Source organism: Girardinichthys multiradiatus, chromosome X, assembly GCF_021462225.1.
Source record: "Girardinichthys multiradiatus isolate DD_20200921_A chromosome X, DD_fGirMul_XY1, whole genome shotgun sequence".
Classification (NCBI taxonomy): domain Eukaryota; kingdom Metazoa; phylum Chordata; class Actinopteri; order Cyprinodontiformes; family Goodeidae; genus Girardinichthys; species Girardinichthys multiradiatus.
This window is the reverse complement of record NC_061817.1, coordinates 6,941,452-6,968,380: the sequence shown is the minus strand read 5'-3', so window position 1 is coordinate 6,968,380 and position 26,929 is coordinate 6,941,452. Positions and strand designations below refer to the sequence as shown.

General features: G+C 39.7%; 1 protein-coding gene across 3 annotated transcripts in view; it reads left to right on the top strand.

Moving 5' to 3' along the window:
* LOC124862546 (alpha-1,6-mannosylglycoprotein 6-beta-N-acetylglucosaminyltransferase B-like) overlaps positions 1-15,867 on the top strand; it is a 108,716-nt gene extending 92,849 nt beyond the window's left edge. For all 3 annotated transcript variants that reach the window (XM_047356525.1, XM_047356523.1, XM_047356526.1), the window contains 4 exons: positions 2,760-2,876; positions 5,462-5,536; positions 14,399-14,661; positions 15,161-15,867. In XM_047356525.1, coding sequence (XP_047212481.1) covers positions 2,760-2,876; positions 5,462-5,536; positions 14,399-14,661; positions 15,161-15,359 — 654 coding nt within the window. In that variant the 3' untranslated portion in view covers positions 15,360-15,867. The remainder of the gene's footprint in view (positions 1-2,759; positions 2,877-5,461; positions 5,537-14,398; positions 14,662-15,160) is intronic.
* Positions 15,868-26,929: the final 11,062 nt, after the last annotated feature.

Here is a 26,929-nt window from a genome sequence, read left to right as displayed (position 1 = left end):
ATGTCTGTGCATAAAAACCCCACATCTGAATATTGGCTCTTGTGGTTCATTAAGATCTTACTTTGCAAACTCAAGAAGTGTTGCCACATTCTTTCATAGGGAGAAGAGGCTTACCTCTCCTGACAGCCCTCCACAGCAAGCCATACGTCTTCAGTCTTTTTTCTAAATAAACTGTCATGAACTTTGGCATTTATTATGCTAACTGAGGCTTGTAGAGTCTGAGATGTTGCTCTCGGGTAGGAGCATTGCTAGACACTGAGCCCTTCTGGGGCACAAGCCCCCATCACTTAAATCACATAATTTTTCATCATAAAGGCAGGTCCTGCTGCAAGTATTGTGCAATACAAAATGTCACATTGAACTCCTTTGCTAACTTGTCTTTTCCTTAACAGTGGCTTACTACTCAATTTAAAGTAATTCAGAAACAAATTTGGCTGTGCATTATAATTTTTAGTAACAATATATCGGCAGTTTGCACATTAATCAATTACTTTTAAAGTTTGAAAAGTAATATTCTGCCTGTGCAAAGCCTAAGTGTAAGGTGATGTGTGCAGCTGTGTGGTACTTTATTCATGTCAAGGATGTCATTTCTTTCTCTTCTTGCTTTTCACCCAACAGTCCCACCGGCTTCCCCTGTCTCCCCTTCTTCCAACAATATAAACCTCTTCTTCAGCTACAGCCAAAGACAACATTGTGAAATGCAGCCTTTTTAGCCTTTACAATTTGCATCAAAATTTGTATAAAGTTACATAGTCATTGTGGATTGAACTAAACTGAATTTGGGTGAAACTGATTTTTGTCATAGCCTTACTGACACAGAACATCTGCTCATGTTCTTACCAGTTCTGCATTGTTCTCTTGTTCCTTTTAGCTCATCCAGCTCTTATACCATTACACTCTCAATTCTACTTTTACTTAGTGTGGTGTTATAATCCATCATTTTTGATTCAACTTAAACAAAAAATAACTTTTTATATGCATTTATATGACAAAATTAACATAATTTAGAGGGAAGTATAATCCATCATTTTATCTCCTGTACAGATATTTAGGCTCACCGCAGTAAAACTCAATTTCACACAATTAAGCAAATGGTGATACTTTTTACCAAAATATTTGTTAGTTTTCCTCAGTCATGCAGGAAGGCAGAGCAGATCTTCCGTATGCTGCTGAGCTTGTTGTTTACAAATTATTTAATGGTACTTATCACCAGGATCAAGGATTTTCAATATGAAACAGTTCCATGTAGCATGCATGCATCCATCTAGAGCATTGCATGCACATACTATTGAACAACAACGTTCACTTTTAAGTTATCCAATTTATGTCTTGCTGTAGCTTACATTTTAGAGAGAAGACAAGTAACCATTTTTGAAGTATATTCGAAAGGCAGAGCTTGTTAAAAATCCCCTGCGAGATTTTACAGGGGCACAGTTAATCAATACTGAAACACTTATCTTAGTTAAAACATTTTCCTGGTGGACCCTATGGACTCAAGTCTTTTGTAATTTTGTTTAGCTTTACACAGCCTGACCTTGGAGGGAAACTTGCTGGGACGTTCAGTCGGACGAACATTTGCAGCTGACTTAAATGTTTTCCACTCACTGAACTCCAAATTACTTAAAAAAGTTATTTCAAATCACTTTTCCAGACTAACCGGCAGCAGGAGTTTTTTTCTACAATAATTAATAATGAGTTTTTTTTCTATTGCATTGTGCTAAGTCACACTGGCATGCAGAAAATCAACAAATGTTATGTTTTTTAGTAGAACTTAGCAGTTTTTGAAGTTTCATTTGATCATCAGGACCTGGCTGTGACTTAAATGTGATTATGTAATATGTCATATTCTTTTGTTGTTCACGGGTTGCACTTACCCAGTTTCACAATGTGTTGAGTACCAGATGATAGCTAATAAAGCCCTGACACATAAACATCTTAACCGAAAGATGGTGTATTTATTTTTTACCATTCCTTTATATCTATATGTACAGTGTCTTGTAAAAATATTCATACCGCTTGGACCACTTCACATTTAATCAATATACAACTCCAAACATCAATGTATTTTTGTTGGCAATTTATTTAATAGATCACCACCAAGAAGGTGACTAATTTGAAGGTGAAAGGAAAAGAATGGTTTTGATTCTTTTTACGTATAAAATTTTGAGAAATATGTGCATTTGTATTCAGTATTATGTATTATGCTGATACTCATAAACAACATTTAGAGCAGCTAATTGCCTTAAAAACTCAGCCAACATGCTTGTATGTTAGAATGGCCTAGTCAAAGTCCAGACATACCCCTGCTGTTCATAAACACAAGCCATAAAGTTTGAATGAAACTGAGCTATTTTGCAAAGAATAATCTGAAAAAAGAAATCAGTATGTAGATGTGAAACGTGATGAAAACATAACCCCAAAATATATACCTGTGACTGTAGTGATAAATGGGTTAGGGTTAAACAAGGTATTGATATATGGAAGCTGAAAACAAACAGACAAACAGATTTTTCAGATTATTATTTGTAAAACAAATTGAAAAACATTGATAACCATGTATACGTTTTCTTGAACTTCACAGTTTTGGGCTACTGTGTTAGTCTATTACACAAAATCCCAATAAAAGACACTGAAGGTTGTAATCTGACAAAATGGGAATATAAAAATCTGCTGACAACACAACTCCACTGTTTTATCTTTAATTAAACCGCTGCTATTGCGATTTTCTTTTAATGAGTCCCTATTTATGCTTTATGCAGGTGTCTTCTCAGCATCCCTACGCAGAGGAGTATATCGGCAGGCCGCATGTCATCACCATCGACTTCAATAACTCTGAAGAATTAAATGCAGCCATCCGTGAGATCATGAAGATCAATGTATGTTAATTGCTTGTTTTTTCTACCTAAACTTTGAGTCATTTAACAAAATAAAGGTTTTGCATTACTACTGGTTAACCGTGCACACTGCTGCATATAGGCACATAGGTTGACAGTATAATGAGCTCCTTCAGCTTGCTTTGACCCACTTTTCAGACCCCGCAGCCTTTAATAGCGCTCTTAATGTTGGCATCTGACATTATAGCAGAATGCTTAGCTGGCTTCCTCTCTGCTCTCTTCACTTCTAATTGTCTGAGATATTGAGTGGCTCCGTCGGTAAACTGTGCCCATACCTGGTTTTACACAGCAGCTTTCTGGAAGTCAGCCCCACAGGCAGCGAGCATTGTTTGCATTACATCGAATGAATCAATCACGCTGTTTTCAATCTGTCACCAGAACAACCCAGAGTCACTGCCAACCCTCTCGTAATGCAGAGATGCATCTGCACTTCTACCAGCCAGGGGTTTCATGCTGATAGGAGCAAAACAAAGTGCAAGTTGTAGCACTGTTATATGCTTGGAGGTGCTGATCCAAGGGGAAGGAATCTTAATGCTCAACAAGCAAGATGTCTAATGGCAGAGTAGAAAGGGTTTAAGCATGGAGTGATGATGTAATGTGTAATTATTTCACACTGAATCAAACAAAAATCATTTGTAATTTAATTTTTAACGGTGGTAGAAATTAATGAAAGCATGCATTAAGAGTTTAACCATTACCCAGACTTAGTTTTAAAGTATTAACTTTCAACTTTAGTTAACAATGCTAACAGCCTGTGTTGCCAAGCAACTAGTCTACTTGATCACATTTTGGTTTTTGTGCGAACATGGTAATTGATGTGATGATGGGTGGATTGTATCACCTTTGGACGGAGCTCAGCAAGCTCCTGCTCGCAGATTGTGGAGTAAAGCTAACAAAGCACAGGTGGCAAAGTTTTCAATAGCTAAACATTTGATAAAATTCAAAAGAAACCAAGCAAGAAAAGAAGAAGAGAGTTGTGGACTTTAACAAGTCTGGTCCATTATTCATGGCACCGTTCATTCAGATGTGAAGCGGTGCCACACTCACCTGTTCAAGCTATTATATGCAAGTATAAACAACATGGGGATGTCCCGCTGTCATACCGTTCAGAAAGAAGATGGGCTCTGTGTCCCAGAGATGAATGTGTATTAATTTGAAATGTTGGTGTCAACCCTAGAACAAAAAACAAAAGACAAAAAAGCTGGTTAAAGCGCCTAAGAGAGTTTTATTATCAAATAAATCAATTAGAAAGCTGTAATTTTTGGAGACATGTCCTTTGCTCTGATAAGACTAAAATTCAAGTGTTTGGCTATAATCAATCCATCAAAGGTTTTGGTGAAAAAGCAGTAAAACTGCAATTCCTAAAACACCATCGTGACTATGAGACAGCCCTTGAACCAGGGCCAGGATCATGTTATGTTGCTTCTCATCTTGCAGGGAATTAAAAAAGTGTTCACACAGTTTCATTCAAACTAAATTGCATTTTTTAGGTATTGATTTGTTTCTGAATTCGTTGATACTTTTCTTACTCTCTTCATAAAAATGAAACTGCCACAAAAGTGCACACTGAGTAAACTTACAAAACATACAAGAAAAGCAGATCAAATTAAAATTCCCCCCACTGTACATGTCTCTATACGCCATTTAAAAAGGTTCCCTTTACAGAAGTTCAAATCATCCTGCATGATTTGTTTTTCCTCTCATTATATTATAACACGATGCCCAAAAGGCAAATTGCATTGCAAAACAGCTGATGCAGTGCCAGATACATTTCATTTAACTCAGACAAAATAATGTAAGAAGAGATAGCTAAGAGGAACACAACACTAAAAAGAACAATTTATCAATTTAAATGGAGGAATACTTTGGTGGTCTGATGGTAAACAGTGAGTTTGCAATTTAACTACCATGGCAGACATCTGAGAGGAGACCCTGCCACAATAGTTTATCGTTATATTTGTGAATTTCTGATCTCATCAGACCTTAACATCTTCAAAATGTGGTGTATCTATCACCAAAGACACCGATATATAGTGAATTGTCTAACTCAAGCGCATCTTTTCTTTCTATTGAAGGCTTTTTAAGGCTTAATTTGCATCAAATACTAGAAAGAATATTGATCAGCATCTTCTCAGAGAATTTCAAACTGAATTTTCTGCCATCAAAATTCAGACAGCAAATGGTTGTTTTAAAAGCCTCCTTGGTAAAAGCACCAGCAGGTCCCAGATTACACTAAAACACTTGCCGTGATGCTCTATGACCTGTGGTCCTCTATCAGTTTAATCCATTGTATGATGTATTGATGTAGTCATCGGCAAAAATAATAATGAAATAAATTTTCAAGGCTGCCACCTTTGATGTATTAGGTCATTGATTTTTATGTGAAGCTCGTGGCATGATATAAGTCTTCTATAATTATGCTAATGAATATGTCAGCAAGGATTAACTATCAGATGCTTGGTTCCTGTAATTACAATGGTTTGGGTCTATACGTACAGACACATATAAACCAACACTGACTTCCTCTGTTTCTTCTTCATCATCTGCGTGCACATCTGTGTCTGCAGGTGGAGCCATTCCTGCCCTATGAGTATACATGCGAGGGAATGCTTGAAAGGGTTCATGCCTACATTCAGAATCAGGTGGGTATTTTGACTCATATCAGCATCATGCTGGTTGCAGATCAAAACTGCACCAACAAGCCAAGAGTAGGAGGAAGATTTTCACCCTTTACTGTCATATGCTTGTCTGTTTGTCTCCCTGTTTACCCATAAAATCATACAACATTGCCATGTCAGATTTAAGGGTGCTTTGAAAGAAAGTGGAGAAAGCAGGAAGCCCCCCTTTTAACTTGAGATTGATTCAGATTCATGTTCTGCCAAAGCTCCATCTGTGATAGAAAGCTTTGGCAGAAGATGGTATGTCCTTGCTCTTCATTTATATTATATTATTTATTGGTATATATATTACTTCCTATCAGAGTGAGTTGCTCAGAGGGCCTTCAGAAGATCAATAAGTACTTGAAAGTTACAATTTCAGACTAAGCAAAAGCCAAAAACTGTGAAATGCATTGCAATGTCAGTTTGAATGTAAAGTCTCATGCACGTAATACAGCAAAGATGTGTGAAATATAATTTTAAAAGAGCTTCTGTCCATCTGTATCTACATAGTCCTGTTGGCAAGGAATTGAGGAATTTATAGAACATAGTATGTTTCACCCAAATTGTAATCTGAAAGTAAATGCGTTTGTTTAAAAAATATCAGAATAATTTCCATTTTGCTTCTTCAGAATCCCTGAAAAGCAAGTAGAAAAATATATTCTAAGGTCTTTTTCTAAACTTTTTTTTCTTTTGTTAAGCCCTGAAAGGTAATTCAGGAAAACGTTTTTAGTTTGGTTTTGCCACATCAGACATTTAGACAAACCATTAGCCTTGAAAGATGGCTAATTTTGTGAAGGGGAAAATCAAAAGCCGACAATCATAAGCTAACCTTATATATTTCTCATTTGTCTTTCAGGGCTGAATGGAAAAAAATTTATTTCCTTTCTTAACTTACAAGGTTAAAAAAGCACAATAATCAGATTTAAATAATCACCAGAATGTTTCTGTAAACCATTCTGATCAAAAATATGAATAGAATTTTGTATGTACAGAAACATTAGCTACAGAGAGATTTTGTTTCAGGCAACTTTTTTATTCTTTAATGTTCCAAGAAGTTTCAAGGTTGTATGAGATAAAAAAAACTTTAGGTCAGACTTAGAAAATGAGTCCTTAGAAAAAAATGTATTTTCACTTACCTTTCTGCTTTGTAGCAGTTTTCTGTTGCACATGCTATACTTTGCAGGAAAATAAGTGTATTAGAGACATATTTTATTAGTAAAGGTATCAAAGAGGGGATTATTCAAAACAGATTTTGCAAATTACATTACTATAGTTATACATTAGTCCAAGTAGCTTGGATGCTGATTTGAACAATCTGTTGCTTATTTTCAGATAACATATCACTTGATCCCACAGCAGGGAAATTTGACTGTTGAAGCATTTTAGGAAAACAGAATAAATTGCAAAAAAACAAAATAGGCTATAGAAAATACATAAGATGAATATAAGAGTACTTCAATGCAAATATACAAAACACAGACTACGATGTAGATAAAAAATATTAAAGATGCAGGCATTTATATATATATAAAGAGCATAGCAGTAATCAAAGCAAAGGGTAGCTATTTTGAAGAATCTAAAATATAAAAATGTTTAGAGTTATTTCACACTTTTGTTTACTACATAATTCTATATGTGTTCATTCACAGATCTGATGCCTTTAGTGAGAATCTACAATTTAAATAGTCATGAAAATGAAGAGACCCATTAAGTAAAAAAAGTGTATCTAAAACTTTTCACCAGTAATATATACAGTACCTTGTGAAAGTACTCAGCCCCCTTGAATTTTCCAACCTCTTGCCACATTTCAGGCTTCAAACGTAAAGATATAAAATTCAAATTTTTTGTGAAGAATCAACAATAAGTGGGACACAATCATGAAGTGGAAGGAAATTTATTGGATGTGTCAAACTTGTTTAACAAATAAAAAACTGAAAAGTGGGGCGTGCAATATTATTCGACCCCTTACTTTCAGTGAAGCAAACTCACTCCAGAAGTTCAGTGAGGATCTCTGAATGATCCAATGTTGTCCCAAATGACTGATGATGATAAATAGAATCCACCTGTGTGTAATCAAGTCTCCGTATAAATTCACCTGCTCTGTGATAGTCTGAGGGTTCTGTTCAAAGCGCAGAAAGCATCATGAAGACCAAGGAACACACCAGGCAGGTCCGAGATACTGTTATGGAGACGTTTAAAGCCGGATTTGGTTACAAAAAGATTTCCCAAGCTTTAAACATCCCAAGGAGCACTGTGCAAGCAATCATATTGAAATGAAAAGAGTATCAGACCACTGCAAATCTACCAAGACCCGGCCCGTCCCTCTAAACTCTCATCTCGACAAGGAGAAGACTGATCAGAGATGCAGCCAAGAGGCCCATGATCACTCTGGATGAACTGCAGAGATCTACAGCTGAGGTGGGAGAGTCTGTTCCATAGGACAACAATCAGTCGTACACTGCACAAATCTGGCCTTTATGGAAGAGTGGCAAGAAGAAAACCATTTCTCAAAGATATCCATAAAAAGTATTGTTTAAAGTTTGCCACAAGCCACCTGGGAGACACACCAAACATGTGGAAGAAGGTGCGCTGGTCAGATGAAACCAAAATTGGACTATTTGGCCACAATGTAAAACGATATGTTTGGCGTAAAAGCAACACAGCTCATCACCCTGAACACACCATCCCCACTGTCAAACATGGTGGTGGCAGCATCATGGTTTGGGCCTGCTTTTTGTCAGCAGGGACAGGGAAGATGGTCAAAATTGATGGGAAGATGGATGGGGCCAAATACAGGACCATTCTGGAAGAAAACCTGTTGGGAGTCTGCAAGAGACCTGAGACTGGGACAGAGATTATCTTCGAACAAGACAATGATCCAAAACATAAAGCCAAATCTACAATGGAATGGTTCACAAATACACATATCAAGGTTTTGGAATGGCCAAGTCAAAGTCCAGACCTGAATCCAATTGAGAATCTGTGGAAAGAGCTGAAGACTGCTGTTCACGAACGCTCTCCATCCAACCTCACTGAGCTTGAGCTGTTTTGCAAGGAAGAATGGGCAAGAATTTCAGTCCCTCGATGTGCAAAAATGATAGAGACAAACCCCAAGCGACTTGCAGCTGTAATTGCAGCAAAGGGTGGCGCTAAAAAGTATTAATGCAAGGGAGCCGAATAATATTACACGCCCCACTTTTCAGTTTTTTATTTGTTAAAAACGTTTGATACATCCAATAAATTTCATTCCACTTCACGATTGTGTCCCACTTGTTGTTGATTCTTCACAAAAATTTGAATTTTATATCTTTATGTTTGAAGCCTGAAATGTGGCAAGAGGTTGACCAGTTCAAGGGGGCCGAGTACTTTCACAAGGTACTGTATATATTACCAAGTATTGGGTCCACCATCACATCAGTGAATTCCAGTCTTCCAATCACTTCCATGGCTGCAGGCGTATAAAGTGTAAAGAGAAACTTGACTGGCCTGCAAAGAGTCCTTCTTCAAAATCTTTATGAATTAGAGAAGAGACTGCAATTCTGGTTTTCTCATCTAACTATGACCACACTCCTAAACTTTGTGGAAGATGTTAACAGAACGGTTAACGTTGCCATTGTTGGCAACGGTGGGTCCATCAACAAAATGAACCTTATAGGTGAAGAATAGGATGTCATCAAAGTTCATATTCATGGAAAAGTAGAAAGACAAATAGGACACAATTTATAATCCATGGAGCTATTTAGAGTCTTCACTGTCTGATACAGAGAGCAAAAGGCACTGTCCTCAATGGAAGTCAACTCAAGCAACATCCTCCTTTCACCCACCTCCTCCAGTGGGCAGCCCCGGACAGACCTGGCTCTCCAAACCAGCTCTTTCAGTCTCCTTTTGGCCTGGTCAGAGATGCCTGCTTGCCAGCAGATAAAAGTGCAATGAGTTGTTGAGGGGAACCACAGAATGATAAAAAATCGTCTTAGCAGGCGTGTGCACACTTTGAAAGACCTCAGTCTCATCAGGTTGGCCCTTCTTGTACCGGGCATCTATGCTTTAGGACCAGTTCAGTTTATTGTTGAGGTGAACACCCTGGGACCTAAGCTGTCCACCACTTAATGTTCAAGTTCAGGTTAATGACTTTGCAACACTGATATATTTCTTGGGAACATGTTTCCAAGCTAACCCCTGTATTGAATTGACTACTGCTTCTATTGTTTCCAGAGAGGGAAGCACAGAAAATGTGTGTAGAATCATTACCAAAACAATAAGGTATTGAATTTTGGCTGTGCAGCTTTTAGTTTCTCACACAGGACAAAGATATCATTGCTGGAGAAATTGCTGAGGGAGTGTGTGTAATAGGAATGTGTAGATTAGGTCATATGAACCTGGTGGGTATGAAAAAAAAGGACTTGATGATTTCTAAAGTGAAGATTAAATTATCTGTAGGACTAAAGTATTGCAGCATTCATTAAAACCCACATAGAGAGGAGTTCAGCATTTACCACTTTATCTCAGATTTTTGTGTTATTTACTCAACTTTACTAAATTCACCCAACATATTGCAGATATGAAAGTTTCACCACATGACTGGTGAATTTTACTCTGACCTTTAAAACTAAATTATTTTTAATTTCCTTTGGAGCTCCCACTAATGATAGTTGTTATTATTTTTCAAACAATTTATCATCAGGTTTTGCAGGTAAAGATTAATTTTCCTCCAGAATTTTTTCTACAGTGAAAGAAAATGTACGCATAAAGTTATGCCCTTTAGCATGATAGAAATAAGTATTCAGAATATCACATATTATGCGACTGAACTGGAAAAAAACAATGTATGACTCAGTTCAGTCCTGTGTGTGGAATCCTATTACAACCTTGATTTAACATTAAAACCAGAGACAGTAATTTCAAAATGACTGGTATTTATTAACTATTTATTATTTACATATTCTGCATATTAAAACAGTAACACTCAGTACTAATCACTTCAAGATCTGTCTAATTGTTAAACAGGGAAAACGTAGCAGACAGTCAACTTGTCCAACCTTAGAGTGCACTGAGGACCCTTTCACCAGTAGCCCCTGGATCTTAGAGAGTGTCTAATATGCTGTTCTGTTGCCTAGCTTGAAGTACTTCCTTACCTTAGATCACCTCAACCTTTGAAAAATGTTCAGAGCCTGGTTCCTTTGACTGTCAATCAAACACCTTATGTGCCATATTTGTTTTTAATGCCATCTCTTATACAGAGCCAGCCAATGACTTGAGCTACACTTATCTGTTTATGGCGCACATAAACAGACATGCACACTTACTGCTGCGGACTGCAGATGGGGTACTCTTCAGTCATGTCAGGGAATTGTGTTGTAACTATCAAGAAAAAAAAAAAAGACTATGTCAAATATTAACGTCGAAAGATTATTATAACCGACGTTATTGATTCGGATCAAAAACTGCAGTAATTGTGCTCCCCATACGATTGTAAATGTTCTTTTAAATATTAATAATCCATTTTACTGTGTGTTATGACAACTAACGATGTCTTCCCATTCAACCACAAGTTAAAAAAACACATTGGATGAGTGTACTTCTTATAAGATGAAAAAATAATAAGCTTTGTTGTGCAGTCTAAACTTACTTGTTGCATGTTACATTTCTGGTCTTTAGCCAGTTTACTTTCTTTTATCTACACCTCTAAAGTCCTCTTGCACATTTATTACACTTGTATCAACATTGGATTGATGCCATCGAGTCAGAATATTCCGACCCTTCATTTATCGATGCATCTCAGTATAAGGATAAACATAAGACATGTCTTTCCTACTAAGTTGATGTTAGAATATATTTAGTCCATTTGTGTGATGATGGCATTCATTTCAGCATGTGTTATGAGAAACGTTGGAAGCACAAGTCATTAATAATGTATTTTTACATCTGCACAGCTTCTTCTCTTCATATGCAGGCATATGTCCACTGAGTTGTTAGTCTGAATTTGTGTTTAATGAGGATTTCTTTCCTTCAGTACTCATTTTTCTTTCACACTGCCTGGGTCGCCTATTTCCTTCTTTTAAGTTGCTAGCTGACAGCAAAATATACCTTGTCACTTTTTCCAAGTGTACTCTCAAAGCTTAATTATGAAAGAGTGAAAATGTTGCTCACACAGGTTTTGTTATGAAAGTTTTTTACACTCATCCAAAATTCAGTTTTGTGTTCTTCTGCTTTAGTCTAATTGGTATTAATTCTGAAACCCCTAACATACATTTTCATGAATTACATATATTCAGAGGAAGATCTCTTCAACCCATGTCAAGTTACTGTTTATAAAGTGTTTTGCTGTCCCAGGTTAAGCAAAAATGTTAGCTTCTGCCTTGCCTTGTCACCATTTTCCCCTTTGTGTCAAAAATAACACCAACACGCCCCCTCACTGACCGTGACTGACTGGAACCATGACCCTCTGGTTCAGCCTCCCAATCAGACCTTCGTCCGTTTTCTTCCTTCGATATTTTTAGTTTCTTCATCTTTGGCCTTTTCCCAGTTTCAACCTTGACTTATCAGATTCCACACATCTTTTACCCTTTTTCCTTGTACCTATCATCCTTGTTATCTCCCTGCAAGGCTTCTCTTCTCCTCTGTTCACTGCCAGAGCTGCAGTCCCACTGTGACCATTGCATCTAATAGTCTCACGCCAGCTCAGTGATACCTATATTGGGGCATAGAAGGATTCACGTAAGGATTCTAAATACATTAGAACTTTTTCATGTGAAAGATTTCATTTAAGGCAATGCATTGCTTGACAGTTGGCTAAATCAAAATGTATTAACTCAAGGAAAATTGCAAGAGTGCTTTAGGCTTGTTTTGTGCTGGATGGTTTCTTGGTTTCTCCAATTAATTAAATGTCACTTAAGAAATCTGAGGAAAAAAAGCCGCATAATTTCGGGACCAATATGTTCAATAATGAAGACAGTAGTGGATTTGTATAACATGGTAAATGCAATAATCCATAATGTTTATTCATTCTATGATAAATGTATCCAGTGTGTCAGTGATATTTTAGAGATTTGCATGAATTTAAAATTTTTCTATTAACTTGATCTACATTAGTGGTTTTCCACTGCAGTCTTTTCTCTGCTGGAGAGAGACTCAGACTCTGGGATTGTAAAAATTGTGATACCCTTGCAGTGCTAACAGGTGACAATAAAGTCAACATGTATAGCTAACGTGAGAAAGAAGATCTTGAGCACGGCTAAAGCTTTTCTAGCCTAAAGATTCTCCTAACAGAGTTGTAGCCCGTGTTTTATCTCAGTCTCCTCTTTCCTCTCAATCATCAACTCCTTCAGCTTACTGTTTAATTGTAATGGTAACAGAGTCAGGACAAAGTATAACAATTGTAAAAATCTAAAATAAAAGGAACATAAATGCCTCAATTCTTGTTTGTTGCCCAAAATTTGTTTGTGGGCATCTAGAGCCCTATTCAGCAATTCCATACTTGTCAAATGGAAACCAGTGTAAAATATCAACATTTCCCATTCTTGCAAATCTTTAAACTTTTAGGATTTTAGAAAAAATGACATTCTCTTGAAAAGGGAAGGTTATTACTTTAAAAACTCTAAGCCAGTGAAAACAACGATCACTATACAATCAGAATTTTTAAAAAATGATGTTTTGAGGTTGGAAACCTTTCAATGTCATGTTCTTTTTCCTGAGTGTGCAAGAGAAGAGGGATCAAAGATGTCGCCTGTGTTTAGGAGAGGAGGTGCAGCAGAGATTGGGAGATTATAAGTTTAGTTATTGCCTGTGGGCACAGGGAGCTTGTTTAATAAACGGGTCCAGAGGCCAGAGGGACATGTCAAAGAAATGTTATTACCTGGGTTTTATTAATAGGCCGATCTGGAGGGTGAAATCGAATCTAGTGACTCACCACAGCCAAGTTCTGCCTCAACGTCTTATTTGTTATTCTGAAAATTTTTGCATCCATGCAACATGGCTGAAACGTTTTACAGGTCAGATACAATTAGAACTATCTGTTTTGATTATGTTTAGAACTCTTCTTAAACTAATTAAAAACAAACTGCAATTATTAGCAAATCATATAGAATTGTCTTATTATTTTAGTGCAGGGTTACATCAAAAAACCTTGTGTGAATAGCTCAGTTTCACCAGTCTGCCGCTCTCTCATAGTGGAGTAGAGTGTCTATAAATTAATATTTTTGGCTTACATACAAAATGTATATGTGATGGACAACTAATAGTGCACAGCATTCAAAAAACTTTCCCAAAGTGAAACATGGTGGTGGCAACATCATGCTCTATGGCACCCCGATGAGTTTAAACAAGCAGGCAGAACTTTATGTTCATTCTCTGAGGAAAGTCTTAAAAATAAATGTTTACACATGTTCTCCATCAAATCTGAAAGAGCCTGTAATATTTTCCAAAGCAGAATGAGCTAAAATTTCAGTCTCCATATGTGCAAAGCTTGTAGAGACCTAGCCCAAAGTTTTTATAATTGTATAGAAATGTTGTTTTTATTGTATTATCCAAGGAGGGAATATAGTTGCATATAGTTTGGGTTTTATTTATGGTAAAGGGACTGAATAACTATTCACTATTCAAATTTCATACTATTCAAATTTGTTCAAGAAAACAATTTTGAAACACATCCTTGCAGATTAAAGTCATGTTGGTTCATTATATAAAATCCCAAGAAAATACATTTAAGTTTGTGGTTGCAATGTGACAAAACATGAAAAAGATATGGTGATATTAATATTTTAACAGCCTACTGCATATGATCTATTTAATAGAAAGCAAATACACTTTTGTATCTTGCTTGTGACTTTTTAATATTTATCTTTGCAGGACTTTTGTTCACCTGAGGTTCCATTTCCCTCAATAAACACATCTTGGGCTGCGCTTAGAGGTCCCTTCCTCCCTTTGCCAAGCTCCAAAATGCTAACATGGGCCTCCAACGCCAGCTCCTTCCCGTCATGGCCTCCTCTTACTGCACTACGGCTTTTGACATCGCTAAAAGGCCAGTCGTGCATTGAAGCTTGCCAAAGTGAAGGACTAATCTGTGAACCTGCCTTGTATCGTTTTATCAACATCAAAGAAGCATTTAGCGCGTAAGAGAATTTTATATTTGCCATTTGTATAGTAAGTTACAGTTTACAGCATTCAGAATCCAAGTACATTCTGCAAAGATGTAAGTTCACTAAGATGGGGCATGCAATAATGAGGCTGGGAGATACAAAAAAGAAAATATTCACTATCTGATACATACATTTTTAAAGCATGAGCTACCCCATTACAGCAGATTTGATGTGTTATTGGTCCCCTTTCAAAAATGCATGCCATAAATCTAAAACTGCAAACAATACAATTTACCAAAACAACCCAATCCAAATAGTTTCATGCCTCATTTGGACATCTAGTTTTAAAGATTCTTAGCTCAGCCTGACAATTTAGATTTTCCTTTCTCCATGAGAGCATCTAAAGGCAGCACCGTAGCATAAATTATAAATATGTATGTGAAATAATCATGGATCTCTTAAGGCATTTGTCCCATCATTAATTGCACATATATTAAAAATGTTCCCTCTATCTTTTCCCTTCTGTGCCAAGGTTGGACCTCCAGTGTGAGGGAGTGGAATCTGAGATGAACCACCTGTTACCCGCCTTCTCTGCAGAGCATGCTGAATGCAGTCTACAGCATGATCCACTGTTGTTTAGCTGCGCTGGCTCTAGCCCCAAATATCAACGCCTTTGCCCCTGCAGGGACTATCGGAAAGGACAGGTGGCACTGTGCAGGGACTGCCTATGACCAAAGGACGGCCCAGTTCAGGGACCTTTTTTAAAATCTTTCTTGTCAAAATCCAAAATATCTAAGTGGATACACTTAAAATAGAAGACTTTGAGGTGAAAGAGCTGTACTGCATAAATGGCAATTTGGCTCACCTATCACTGTCCTTGGTCTTGCTGCTAAGAGTTTCATTAACATCTCAGGGATCTGCATGATTGTATTTTTGATTTTAATACTTACAAACATCCACCTTGTGGATACAGTATGACCACAACCACCACTAAAAAAAAGTATCTGTAATTTCACAGATGACTTCGTACAGAAACCATCAGCAATCTGTTAATGTTTTTCTTTTTTCTTTAGGAATTGTTGTAAATGTGTTTTTATGTGAAACCTCATATCTTGAGGAATGGATATGTGTACAGATGCACCCAAAGACATTATCATTTAGAGATGTACTATTTTACATGTTCTGTGGAAAATATATTTGTACATACAGTAGTTGTTGTTTAATAAAACAAAAGAGCAATTTTTTTTGTTTTAAAGCAAATCCTTATCGAGTGCCACTGCTACCTACGTGGTACTGAGGAGGGACCCAACAAACACAAGACCGAGGTCACTGACTGCCTCCAAAAACTAAATGACTACTTCATCCACAAATTTTACCACCACAAATGATACCCTGGTGAGACCACTCCATGCATAGCTGGTCTATCCAAAATACACAATGAAGGAGCTGCACTCTGATCAGGATTTTTTCCAAGCACATTATTTTGTTGCATTTTAAATCTAACACTATCAAACAAAAACTGTTTCAAACAAAAACTGGATAAAAAACCCAAACACAAGGTCAGGGATGTTGTATAAGCAGTCCAATGCAGTGAGGAGTGTTCAGATCTATCCATAATAGAGAATAAAAATTGTGGCTACACAAATAGAAGGCTCCGCACAGCAAAAGCAGCTTGTTCGGGTTCATCTACATCTCAAAGACCAGGGACACTGCTTTGGAGAGACTTGCAACCATAATGGTCCCATTAGTGTCATTGTTCCAGCTATGAAATGTGACTGGTTCTTGTAGCCCATCATCAAAACTAAAGAAGGCTCTTGGAGGAAAAATTCTTCAGAAAACAAAAAGGCCATTTATCTTTTATTTAAGCATTTAGGATTGCTATGTCCTGTATTTCTGCTAATTTAAACATGTGTTTATGGGCTGTACTGTATATGGAAATGTCTTTGAAAGTAGTTCTGCATCAATTCAATATGGCAAACAGCCTGGGGGTCTGCTGACATGTTAACTTCCTTAACACCTCAGCAGACTCCCCACACCTTCAGCTCATTAGAATTGCTGGGTCTGGTGTCTTATTGTCATTATGTTCGAATAGCTCAGATCCACATACAGAGAACACTCAGAAGGAGGAAGTAAAATAAAGATTGTTCATTGAAGATATAGTCAGGAACGGAATGGACGAAATATCTCACTGTAAGGAGAGAAGTGAAGAGAATGGATGAGCACGGGTAACGGAGGGAAAAAACGAAACTAAGAGCAAATAGTTACTTTGATACTGAGATCGGCTTACTGAGTTATGATGGTCAGGTCGCCAGGGGGAATGAGATTCAGGATCCAGGTCTTAAGCAGGTATATCCGTAGAGAGTTCACTTGGTGCTGTTCTGTGGAGCTCAGGTCACAGTAAACAAGTTCGATGTGCGGTGGCTTACGTTAGAGGGTGGACAGGGTTCACTTGTGGCTTGGCTCAGGAGACGAAGAGGACATGAAGCTGCCAGCTTGATACGAATCCAAATGAAGGTAGATCACAGGATAGGAATCCTCAGAACAAAGACAGGCTTGATCATCCAGAGTAACTTTCAGAAACGTAGTCCAGAAAACTCAGCAACATAGATCCAAAGCTTAGGCTTTCAAAATCACTGTGGCAAAACACTCTCGCATTGAAGTGCTGGCAGCCTCCTGCTTAAGTACTCCTCCTGGCAATCAGTGGAATAAGTCGCACCTGTCACCCAGCACACCTGGCTTTATCTGGGAAACATGGAATGTGGAATGGATACCCAGACTTGCTGGAAGGCAAAGATGAACAGCAGATGGACTAATTACCGTCTCAATCTCATAGGGACCAATTAAACGAGGCGAAAGCTTTCTAGACATGGATTTAAGGGGCACATCACGTGCCGACAACCAAACCTTTTGTCCAGGTCTGCGGTCAGCAATACGCTTGTTTTGATCTGCAGTGCGATTGAGGCTCTGGACAGTTGAGTTCCAAATGGTCTTGCAGCGGACGGATGACAGTGATTTCTCTTTCATCAGCAGCAACCAAAGGTGGCTGATAGCCCAGTGAGGCCTCAAAAGGCGAACGTCCAGTGGCAGAGGAGATGTGAGAATTTAAAGCATACTCTACCCAAGGTAGATATGCGCACCAGTCAGAAGGGTTAGTGGACGTGAGACATTGTAGGGTTTATTCTAGCTGCTGATTTAATCTTTCGGTCTGATCATTAGACTGTGGACCTCGGTCAGACAAAATGTCCTGTGGAATTCCATGAAGACGAAATACTTGTTTAGTGATGAGTTTGGCGGTCTGAAGGGCTGAAGGAAGTTTTCTGAGAGGGATGAGATGGCAGACTTTAGAAAAACGGTCTACAATAGTGAGAATAGTTGTCATACCAGAAGAGAGGGGAAGACCAGTAACAAAATCCAAAGCTATGTGAAACCAGGGATGACTTGGGATGCTTAGAAGTTGGAGAACACCTGCAGGGGGCTGGTTACAAGACTTATTCCTAGCACAAGTAGCACAAGACTGAACAAATTCCTTCACATCTTTATGTAATGTTGGCCACCAAAACCTCCTTTGAACCAATGCGATAGTTCTACTAACACCTGGATGAGCCGAAAGCCTTGCTGTGTGCAGCCAGTTAATTAATCGAGCTCGTACTGTAGATGGGACGTAGATACAGTTAGGTGGCCTATTGCCAGGATCGGGCTTCTGTTGTTGAGCCTTTAATACCATGTCCTCAATTTCCCATCTATGCGCCCCAACCGTTCAAACTGGGCGGTATGATGGGTGCAGGTTCCCTCACCAAATCGTCTGTGGCAAATTGTCTGGAGAGGGCATCAGGCTTAGTATTCTTAGGTCCCGGCCTGAAAGAAATACATAAGTCGAAACGAGAGAAAAATAAGGACCAGCGAGACTGACGTGGGTTTAGCCTTTTGGCTGACTGTAGGTAGGCCAAATTCTTGTGATCAGTCCAGACTTGAATGGGATGTTTGGCCCCCTCAAGCCAGTGGCGCCACTCCTCAAGGGCCAACTTTATCCCCAGGAGTTCTCTGTCACCCACGTCGTAGTTCCTCTCTGTATTGCTGAACCTGCGATCAAAGAAAGCACAGGGATGAAGTTTTCCATCTTCAGAGTTTTGCGACAGCACTGCTCCAACCCCGATGTCCGATGCGTCGACTTCCAGGATGAATTGTCTTGCAGAATCCGGATGGACCAAGATGGGGGCGCGAAATAACTTCTCCTTAAGGATACAAAAAGCTGCTTCGGCTTCAGATGACCAGGAAAAGGAGATCTTAGAAGGAGTTAGAGCTGTTAGAGGTGCAGCAATGAGACTATAGTCCTTGATGAAACGTCTGTAAAAATTGGCGAATCCCAAAAAATGCTGCAAAGATTTGCGTGACTCCGGCACCGGCCATTCTAGTACAGCTCTTATTTTCTTTGGATCAGAACGTACCTGTCCACCCTCAAAGATGTAGCCCAGGAAGGTGACTGATGACTGGTGAAACTCACACTTCTCGGCTTTTACGAACAGGTGGTTCTCCAGGAGACGTTGAAGAACTTGGCGAACGTGTTTGCGATGCTCCTCCATATTCTTAGAGTAAATCAGAATATCATCTAAATATACGAAGACGAAAATGTTACAAAAAATCCCTGAGAACATCGTTGACCAAAGCTTGAAAAACCGCAGGAGCATTACACAGTCCAAAAGGCATGACCAAATTCTCAAAATGACCCAATGGCGTTTTAAAGGCCGTCTTCCACTCATCCCCCTGGCGGATCCTGAACAAGTGGTAAGCGTTACAAAGATCTAATTTAGAAAAAAAACGTGGCACCATAAACGGGTTCAAAAGCAGAAGCGATGAGGGGAAGTGGTTACTTATTCTTAATGGTGATCTGATTTAAACCTCTATAGTCTATACAGGGACGCAATGAACCACCCTTCTTCCCTACAAAAAAGAAACCCGTCCCTAGTGGTGATGAGGAAGGACAAATAATACCTGCAGATAAGGAATCATTGATATAGTCTTCCATTGATTTCTGCTCAGGACGTGAAATGTTGTAGAGTCTGCTAGAGGGCAAAGGTGCGCCGGGGAGAAGGTTAATTACTCAATCATAGGGTCTGTGAGAAGGTAATTGTTAGGGTTTGAAAACTTTTGTATTGTTTATCACTCATGTCTGCTCTAAGTGCTTTTCCCTCCTACATGCCACAAAAAGGGATATGGGGGAGACGAGTGAATTCTGCTCGTACCAGGTCCCCACTCCCTCTCTGTTTAAAATCAAGACACATGAACCTAACCTTTCTGAACACACACACACACACACACACACACACACACACACACACACACACACACCACACACACACACACACACACACAGAATCTTTGTTGAACTGTGTGTGAACCAGCATGTATAAATAAAGAGAGAGGGGTGCCAACACTTTGTAGTCTGCACTGCAGAGTGTGAGCTACCCTTGTTGCAAGTAAAACTGACACTGTATCGTTCTTGCCTCTGAGTTGACTAATTAATACCTAACATTAACGATAGAGCCTTATTTTTGCTAAACACTCCCTTCAGGTCATGGTATTCTTGAGGTACATGAGTCAAAGCGATTCCTTTGTCCTCACTGCTAGCCTGTGGGGGTAGATTTGGTGTGAACACTGATCTTAGACCAGATGAATGGCAGTTAGCGGACCAGGACTCTATACGACCCCTTGACCAGTCTAGATGTGGGTTATGTTGTCGTAACCAGGGCAATCCTAAAACCAGAGAACCTTGAAATACAAAAAATTATGTTTCTTCCCTATGATTGCCAGATAACAGTAGTTCCACTGGCTTGGTTCGTTGTGTTATCTGTTGTAGTCTCTTTCCGTCTAAAGCTAAAACTGGTCATTCAAGGGACTCCACTTCTATTCCTGGCTGGTTTACCAAATCCAGATCTATGAGATTCTGTTCGCAGCCAGAGTCTATAAGTGCAGATACAGTCAATGTACGCTGACCCACTAAAAGAGTCGCAGGTAAGCTGAATATGGGGGCTTTACTATTCTGAGCTTGGTCTACCAACGCCCCCTTCAAAGCCGGTGGACCCTGTCTTTTAACGGCCCAGGGCAGGCAGGACAGGTTGCTACGAAATGATCTGCGGAACCACAGTAAAAACACTGCCTAGAAACTCTTCGTCTTTGTCTTTCTTCAAACTTTGTCTTTCTTCAAAAGATAAGCGGGTTCCTCCTAAAAGCACGGGCTTGGGTTTGGTAGCTGATTGTTGTGATGAGGCCTTGACAAGAGATGGAGAATTACTCCTTAACTGGGGGTGAAAATATGACCTTTCTGCTCGGGCTCTTCTTCTTTCTCTTATTCTGTTATCTATCCTGGTTGCTAATGAAATAACCTCATCTAAAGTAGGAGGCTCCTCTACCCTGGTAAATTCATCCTTTAGAGGATCGTCTAAGGCGTGCAAAAATGTAGTTTTTAGAGCCTCATTATTCCAGCCAGATTTAGCTGCCAATGTACGGAATTCAATAGAAAACTCAGTAATGGGTCTGTGATGTTGTTTTAAGGCCTTTAAACGTCGGCCAGCACTAGATTTATCTAATACAGGTGAAAAGGTTTTTCTAAATTCTTTAACGAAGTCATCAAAAGTAAAACTAAACTCCCTGCAATCAGGGAAACGGGCTTCAGCCCACTGCAAAGCTTTGCTGGTCAGTAATCCAATTACATATGATATCTTTACATTATCATGAGGAAAAGAGTGGGGGGACCGGTTAAACACCAAAGAACACTGAAGCAAAAAACCCTCAGAATTTCATACCTCAGAGAATTTCTCCAGACTATGGGATGTGATGTCACAAAAATGGGGTGACTGAAAGGATTCCGGAAACGCAGAAGCACCATCTGGAGGAGTGGTGGATGAAGTACTTAGCGTTGTAACATGGTGGCGATGTGTTCTATCTGTTGGTTGGTTTGACGTTGCTGTTCTGTAAGGGAATGAAGAGAGGAATCATGAAACTGGATCTGGTTATCCTGTTCAGAGAGAGTCCTCCTGAGTGCTTCTGCTGGGTCTTGTTGGCGAGAGTGTTCTGTCAATATGTTCAAAATAGCTCAGACCCACATACAGAGAACACTCAGGAGGAGGAAGTAAAATAAAGATTGTTCATTGAAGATATAGTCAGGAACGGTATGGACGAAATATCTCACTGTAAGTAGAGAAGTGAAGAGAATGGATGAGCACTGTGGCAAAACACTCTCGCATTGAAGTGCTGGCAGCCTCCTGCTTAAGTACTCTTCCTGGCAATCGGTGGAATAAGTCGCACCTGTCACTCAGCACACCTGAGAGCTCCAACACCACCTGAGAATGAGCACATGTAGCAAGCACAAAAACACAAACCCAGATCCTGACAATTATCCTCATATAGACAATCCCGTCAAGTTTACTGGCAAATCAAGCACAGTGATAATATGGACAAGAAACCACGTATAGGCACATTAGTTAATGTGGGCTGATGGCATATGAATTTAACATCTCCATAAAGTTTGTCAGCATAATGACGCGTGAACAGTTCAAAGATATATATATATATATATATATATATATATATATATATATATACAGGTCCTTCTCAAAATATTAGCATATTGTGATAAAGTTCATTATTTTCCATAATGTAATGATGAAAATTTAACATTCATATATTTTAGATTCATTGCACACTAAATGAAATATTTCAGGTCTTTTATTGTCTTAATACGGATGATTTTGGCATACAGCTCAAGAAAACCCAAAATTCCTATCTCACAAAATTAGCATATTTCATCCGACCAATAAAAGAAAAGTGTTTTTAATACAAAAAACGTCAACCTTCAAATAATCATGTACAGTTATGCACTCAATACTTGGTCGGGAAGCCATTTGCAGAAATGACTGCTTCAATGCGGCGTGGCATGGAGGCAATCAGCCTGTGGCACTGCTTAGGTCTTATGGAGGCCAAGGATGCTTCGATAGCGGCCTTTAGCTCATCCAGAGTGTTGGGTCTTGAGTCTCTCAACGTCCTCTTCACAATATCCCACAGATTCTCTATGGGGTTCAGGTCAGGAGAGTTGGCAGGCCAATTGAGCACAGTGATACCATGGTCAGTAAACCATTTACCAGTGGTTTTGGCACTGTGAGCAGGTGCCAGGTCGTGCTGAAAAATGAAATCTTCATCTCCATAAAGCTTTTCAGCAGATGGAAGCATGAAGTGCTCCAAAATCTCCTGATAGCTAGCTGCATTGACCCTGCCCTTGATAAAACACAGTGGACCAACACCAGCAGCTGACACGGCAACCAGACCATCACTGACTGTGGGTACTTGACACTGGACTTCTGGCATTTTGGCATTTCCTTCTCCCCAGTCTTCCTCCAGACTCTGGCACCTTGATTTCCGAAGGACATGCAGAATTTGCTTTCATCCGAAAAAAGTACTTTGGACCACTGAGCAACAGTCCAGTGCTGTTTCTCTGTAGCCCAGGTCAGGCGCTTCTGCTGCTGTTTCTGGTTCTAAAGTGGCTTGACCTGAGGAATGCGGCACCTGTAGCCCATTTCCTGCACACGCCTGTGCACGGTGGCTCTGGATGTTTCTACTCCAGACTCAGTCCACTGCTTCCGCAGGTCCCCCAAGGTCTGGAATCGGCCCTTCTCCACAATCTTCCTCAGGGTCCGGTCACCTCTTCTCGTTGTGCAGCGTTTTCTGCCACACTTTTTCCTTCCCACAGACTTCCTACTGAGGTGCCTTGATACAGCACTCTGGGAACAGCCTATTCGTTCAGAAATGTCTTTCTGTGTCTTACCCTCTTGCTTGAGGGTGTCAATAGTGGCCTTCTGGACAGCAGTCAGGTCGGCAGTCTTACCCATGGTTGGGGTTTTGAGTGATGAACCAGGCTGGGAGTTTTAAAGGCCTCAGGAATCTTTTGCAGGTGTTTAGAGTTAACTCGTTGATTCAGATGATTAGGTTCATAGCTCGTTTAGAGACCCTTTTAATGATATGCTAATTTTGTGAGATAGGAATTTTGGGTTTTCATGTGCTGTATGCCAAAATCATCCGTATTAAGACAATAAAAGACCTGAAATATTTCAGTTAGTGTGCAATGAATCTAAAATATATGAATGTTAAATTTTCATCATTACATTATAGAAAATAATGAACTTTATCACAATATGCTAATTTTTTGAGAAGGACCTGTATATATATATACAGGTCCTTCTCAAAAAATTAGCATATTGTGATAAAGTTCATTATTTTCTATAATGTAATGATGAAAATTTAACATTCATATATTTTAGATTCATTGCACACTAACTGAAATATTTCAGGTCTTTTATTGTCTTAATACAGATGATTTTGGCAGACAGCTCATGAAAACCCAAAATTACTATCTCACAAAATTAGCATATTTCATCCGACCAATAAAAGAAAAGTGTTTTTAATACAAAAAACGTCAACCTTCCAATAATCATGTACAGTTATGCACTCAATACTTGGTCGGGAATCCTTTTGCAGAAATGACTGCTTCAATGCGGCGTGGCATGGAGGCAATCAGCCTGTGGCACTGCTGAGGTCTTATGGAGGCCCAGGATGCTTCGATAGCGGCCTTTAGCTCATCCAGAGTGTTGGGTCTTGAGTCTCTCAACGTTCTCTTCACAATATGCCACAGATTCTGTATGGGGTTCAGGTCAGGAGAGTTGGCAGGCCAATTGAGCACAGTGATACCATGGTCAGTAAACCATTTACCAGTGGTTTTGGCACTGTGAGCAGGTGCCAGGTCATGCTGAAAAATGAAATCTTCATCTCCATAAAGCTTTTCAGCAGATGGAAGCATGAAGTGCTCCAAAATCTCCTGATAGCTAGCTGCATTGACCCTGCCCTTGATAAAACACAATGGACCAACACCAGCAGCTGACACAGCACCCCAGACCATCACTGACTGTGGATACTTGACACTGGACTTCTGGCATTTTGGCATTTCCTTCTCCCCAGTCTTCCTCCAGACTCTGGCACCTTGATTTCCGAATGACATGCAGAATTTGCTTTCATCCGAAAAAAGTACTTTGGACCACTGAGCAACAGTCCAGTGCTGCTTCTCTGTAGCCCAGGTCAGGCGCTTCTGCCGCTGTTTCTGGTTCAAAAGAGGCTTGACCTGGGGAATGCGGCACCTGTAGCCCATTTCCTGCACACGCCTGTGCACGGTGGCTCTGGATGTTTCTACTCCAGACTCAGTCCACTGCTTCCGCAGGTCCCCCAAGGTCTGGAATCGGCCCTTCTCCACAATCTTCCTCAGGGTCCGGTCACCTCTTCTCGTTGTGCAGCGTTTTCTGCCACACTTTTTCCTTCCCACAGACTTCCCACTGAGGGGCCTTGATACAGCACTCTGGGAACAGCCTATTCGTTCAGAAATGTCTTTCTGTGTCTTACCCTCTTGCTTGAGGGTGTCAATAGTGGCCTTCTGGACAGCAGTCAGGTCGGCAGTCTTATCCATGATTGGGGTTTTGAGTGATGAACCAGGCTGGGAGTTTTAAAGGCCTCAGGAATCTTTTGCAGGTGTTTAGAGTTAACTCATTGATTCAGATGATTAGGTTCATAGCTCGTTTAGAGACCCTTTTAATGATATGCTAATTTTGTGAGATAGGAATTTTGGGTTTTCATGAGCTGTATGCCAAAATCATCCGTATTAAGACAATAAAAGACCTGAAATATTTCAGTTAGTGTGCAATGAATCTAAAATATATGAATGTTAAATTTTCATCATGACGTTATGGAAAATAATGAACTTTATCACAATATGCTAATTTTTTGAGAAGGACCTGTATACACAGGGGTTGAAACTGAAACACCTGTCATTTTAGTGTGGGAGGTTTCATGGCTAAGTTGGACCAGCCTGGTAGCCAGTCTTCATTGATTGCTCATTGCACCAGTAAGAGCAGAGTGTGAAGGTTCAATTAGCAGGGTAAGAGCACAGTTTTGCTCAAAATATTGAAATGCACACAACATTATTGGTGACATACCAGAGTTCAAAAGAGGACAAATTGTTGGTGCACGTCTTGCTGGCGAATCTGTGACCAAGACAGCAAGTCTTTGTGATGTATCAAGAGCCACGGTATCCAGGGTAATGTCAGCATACCACCAAGAAGGATGAACCACATCCAACAGGATTAACTGTGGACGCAAGAGGAAGCTGTCTGAAAGGGATGTTCGGGTGCTAACCCAGATTGTATCCAAAAAACATAAAACCACGGCTGCCCAAATCACGGCAGAATTAATGTGCACCTCAACTCTCCTGTTTCCACCAGAACTGTCCATCGGGAGCTCCACAGGGTCAATATACACGGCCGGGCTGCTATAGCCAAACCTTTGGTCACTCATGCCAATGCCAAACGTCGGTTTCAATGGTGCAAGGAGCGCAAATCTTGGGCTGTGGACAATGTGAAACATGTATTGTTCTCTGATGAGTCCACCTTTACTGTTTTCTCCACATCCGGGAGAGTTACGGTGTCGAGAAGCCCCAAAGAAGCACCCAGACTGTTGCATGCCCAGAGTGAAGCATAGGAGTGGATCAGTGATGGTTTGGGCTGCCATATCATGGCATTCCCTTGGCCTAATACTTGTGCTAGATGGGCGCGTCACTGCCAAGGACTACCGAACCATTGTTGAGGACCATGTGCATCCAATGGTTCAAACATTGTATCCTGAAGGCGGTGCCGTGTATCAGGATGACAATGCACCAATACACACAGCAAGACTGGTGAAAGATTGGTTTGATGAACATGAAAGTGAAGTTGAACATCTTCCATGGCCTGCACAGTCACCAGATCTAAATATTAATGAGCCACTTTGGGGTGTTTTGGAGGAGCGAGTCAGGAAACGTTTTCCTCCACCAGTATCACGTAGTGACCTGGCCACTATCCTGCAAGAAGAATGGCTTAAAATCCCTCTGACCACTGTGCAGGACTTGTATATGTCATTCCCGAGATGAATTGACGCTGTATTGGCCGCAAAAGGAGGCCCTACACCATACTAATAAATTATTGTGGTCTAAAACCAGGTGTTTCAGTTTCATTGTCCAACCCCTGTATATATATGTATTTATTTATTTATTTTATTTATTTATTTTTCAGTTGAATTACTGAAATGCACCTTTACTTCTCTAAACAACACAAAATATGAAAAATATGGAAATAACAATAATCTTTCCATAAAGAGGATGTGCTGCTTTACAATCAATGATTTACTGTATGAGGTAAAAAAAAACATGACATTTTTCTGCTTGTAAAGTCATAAT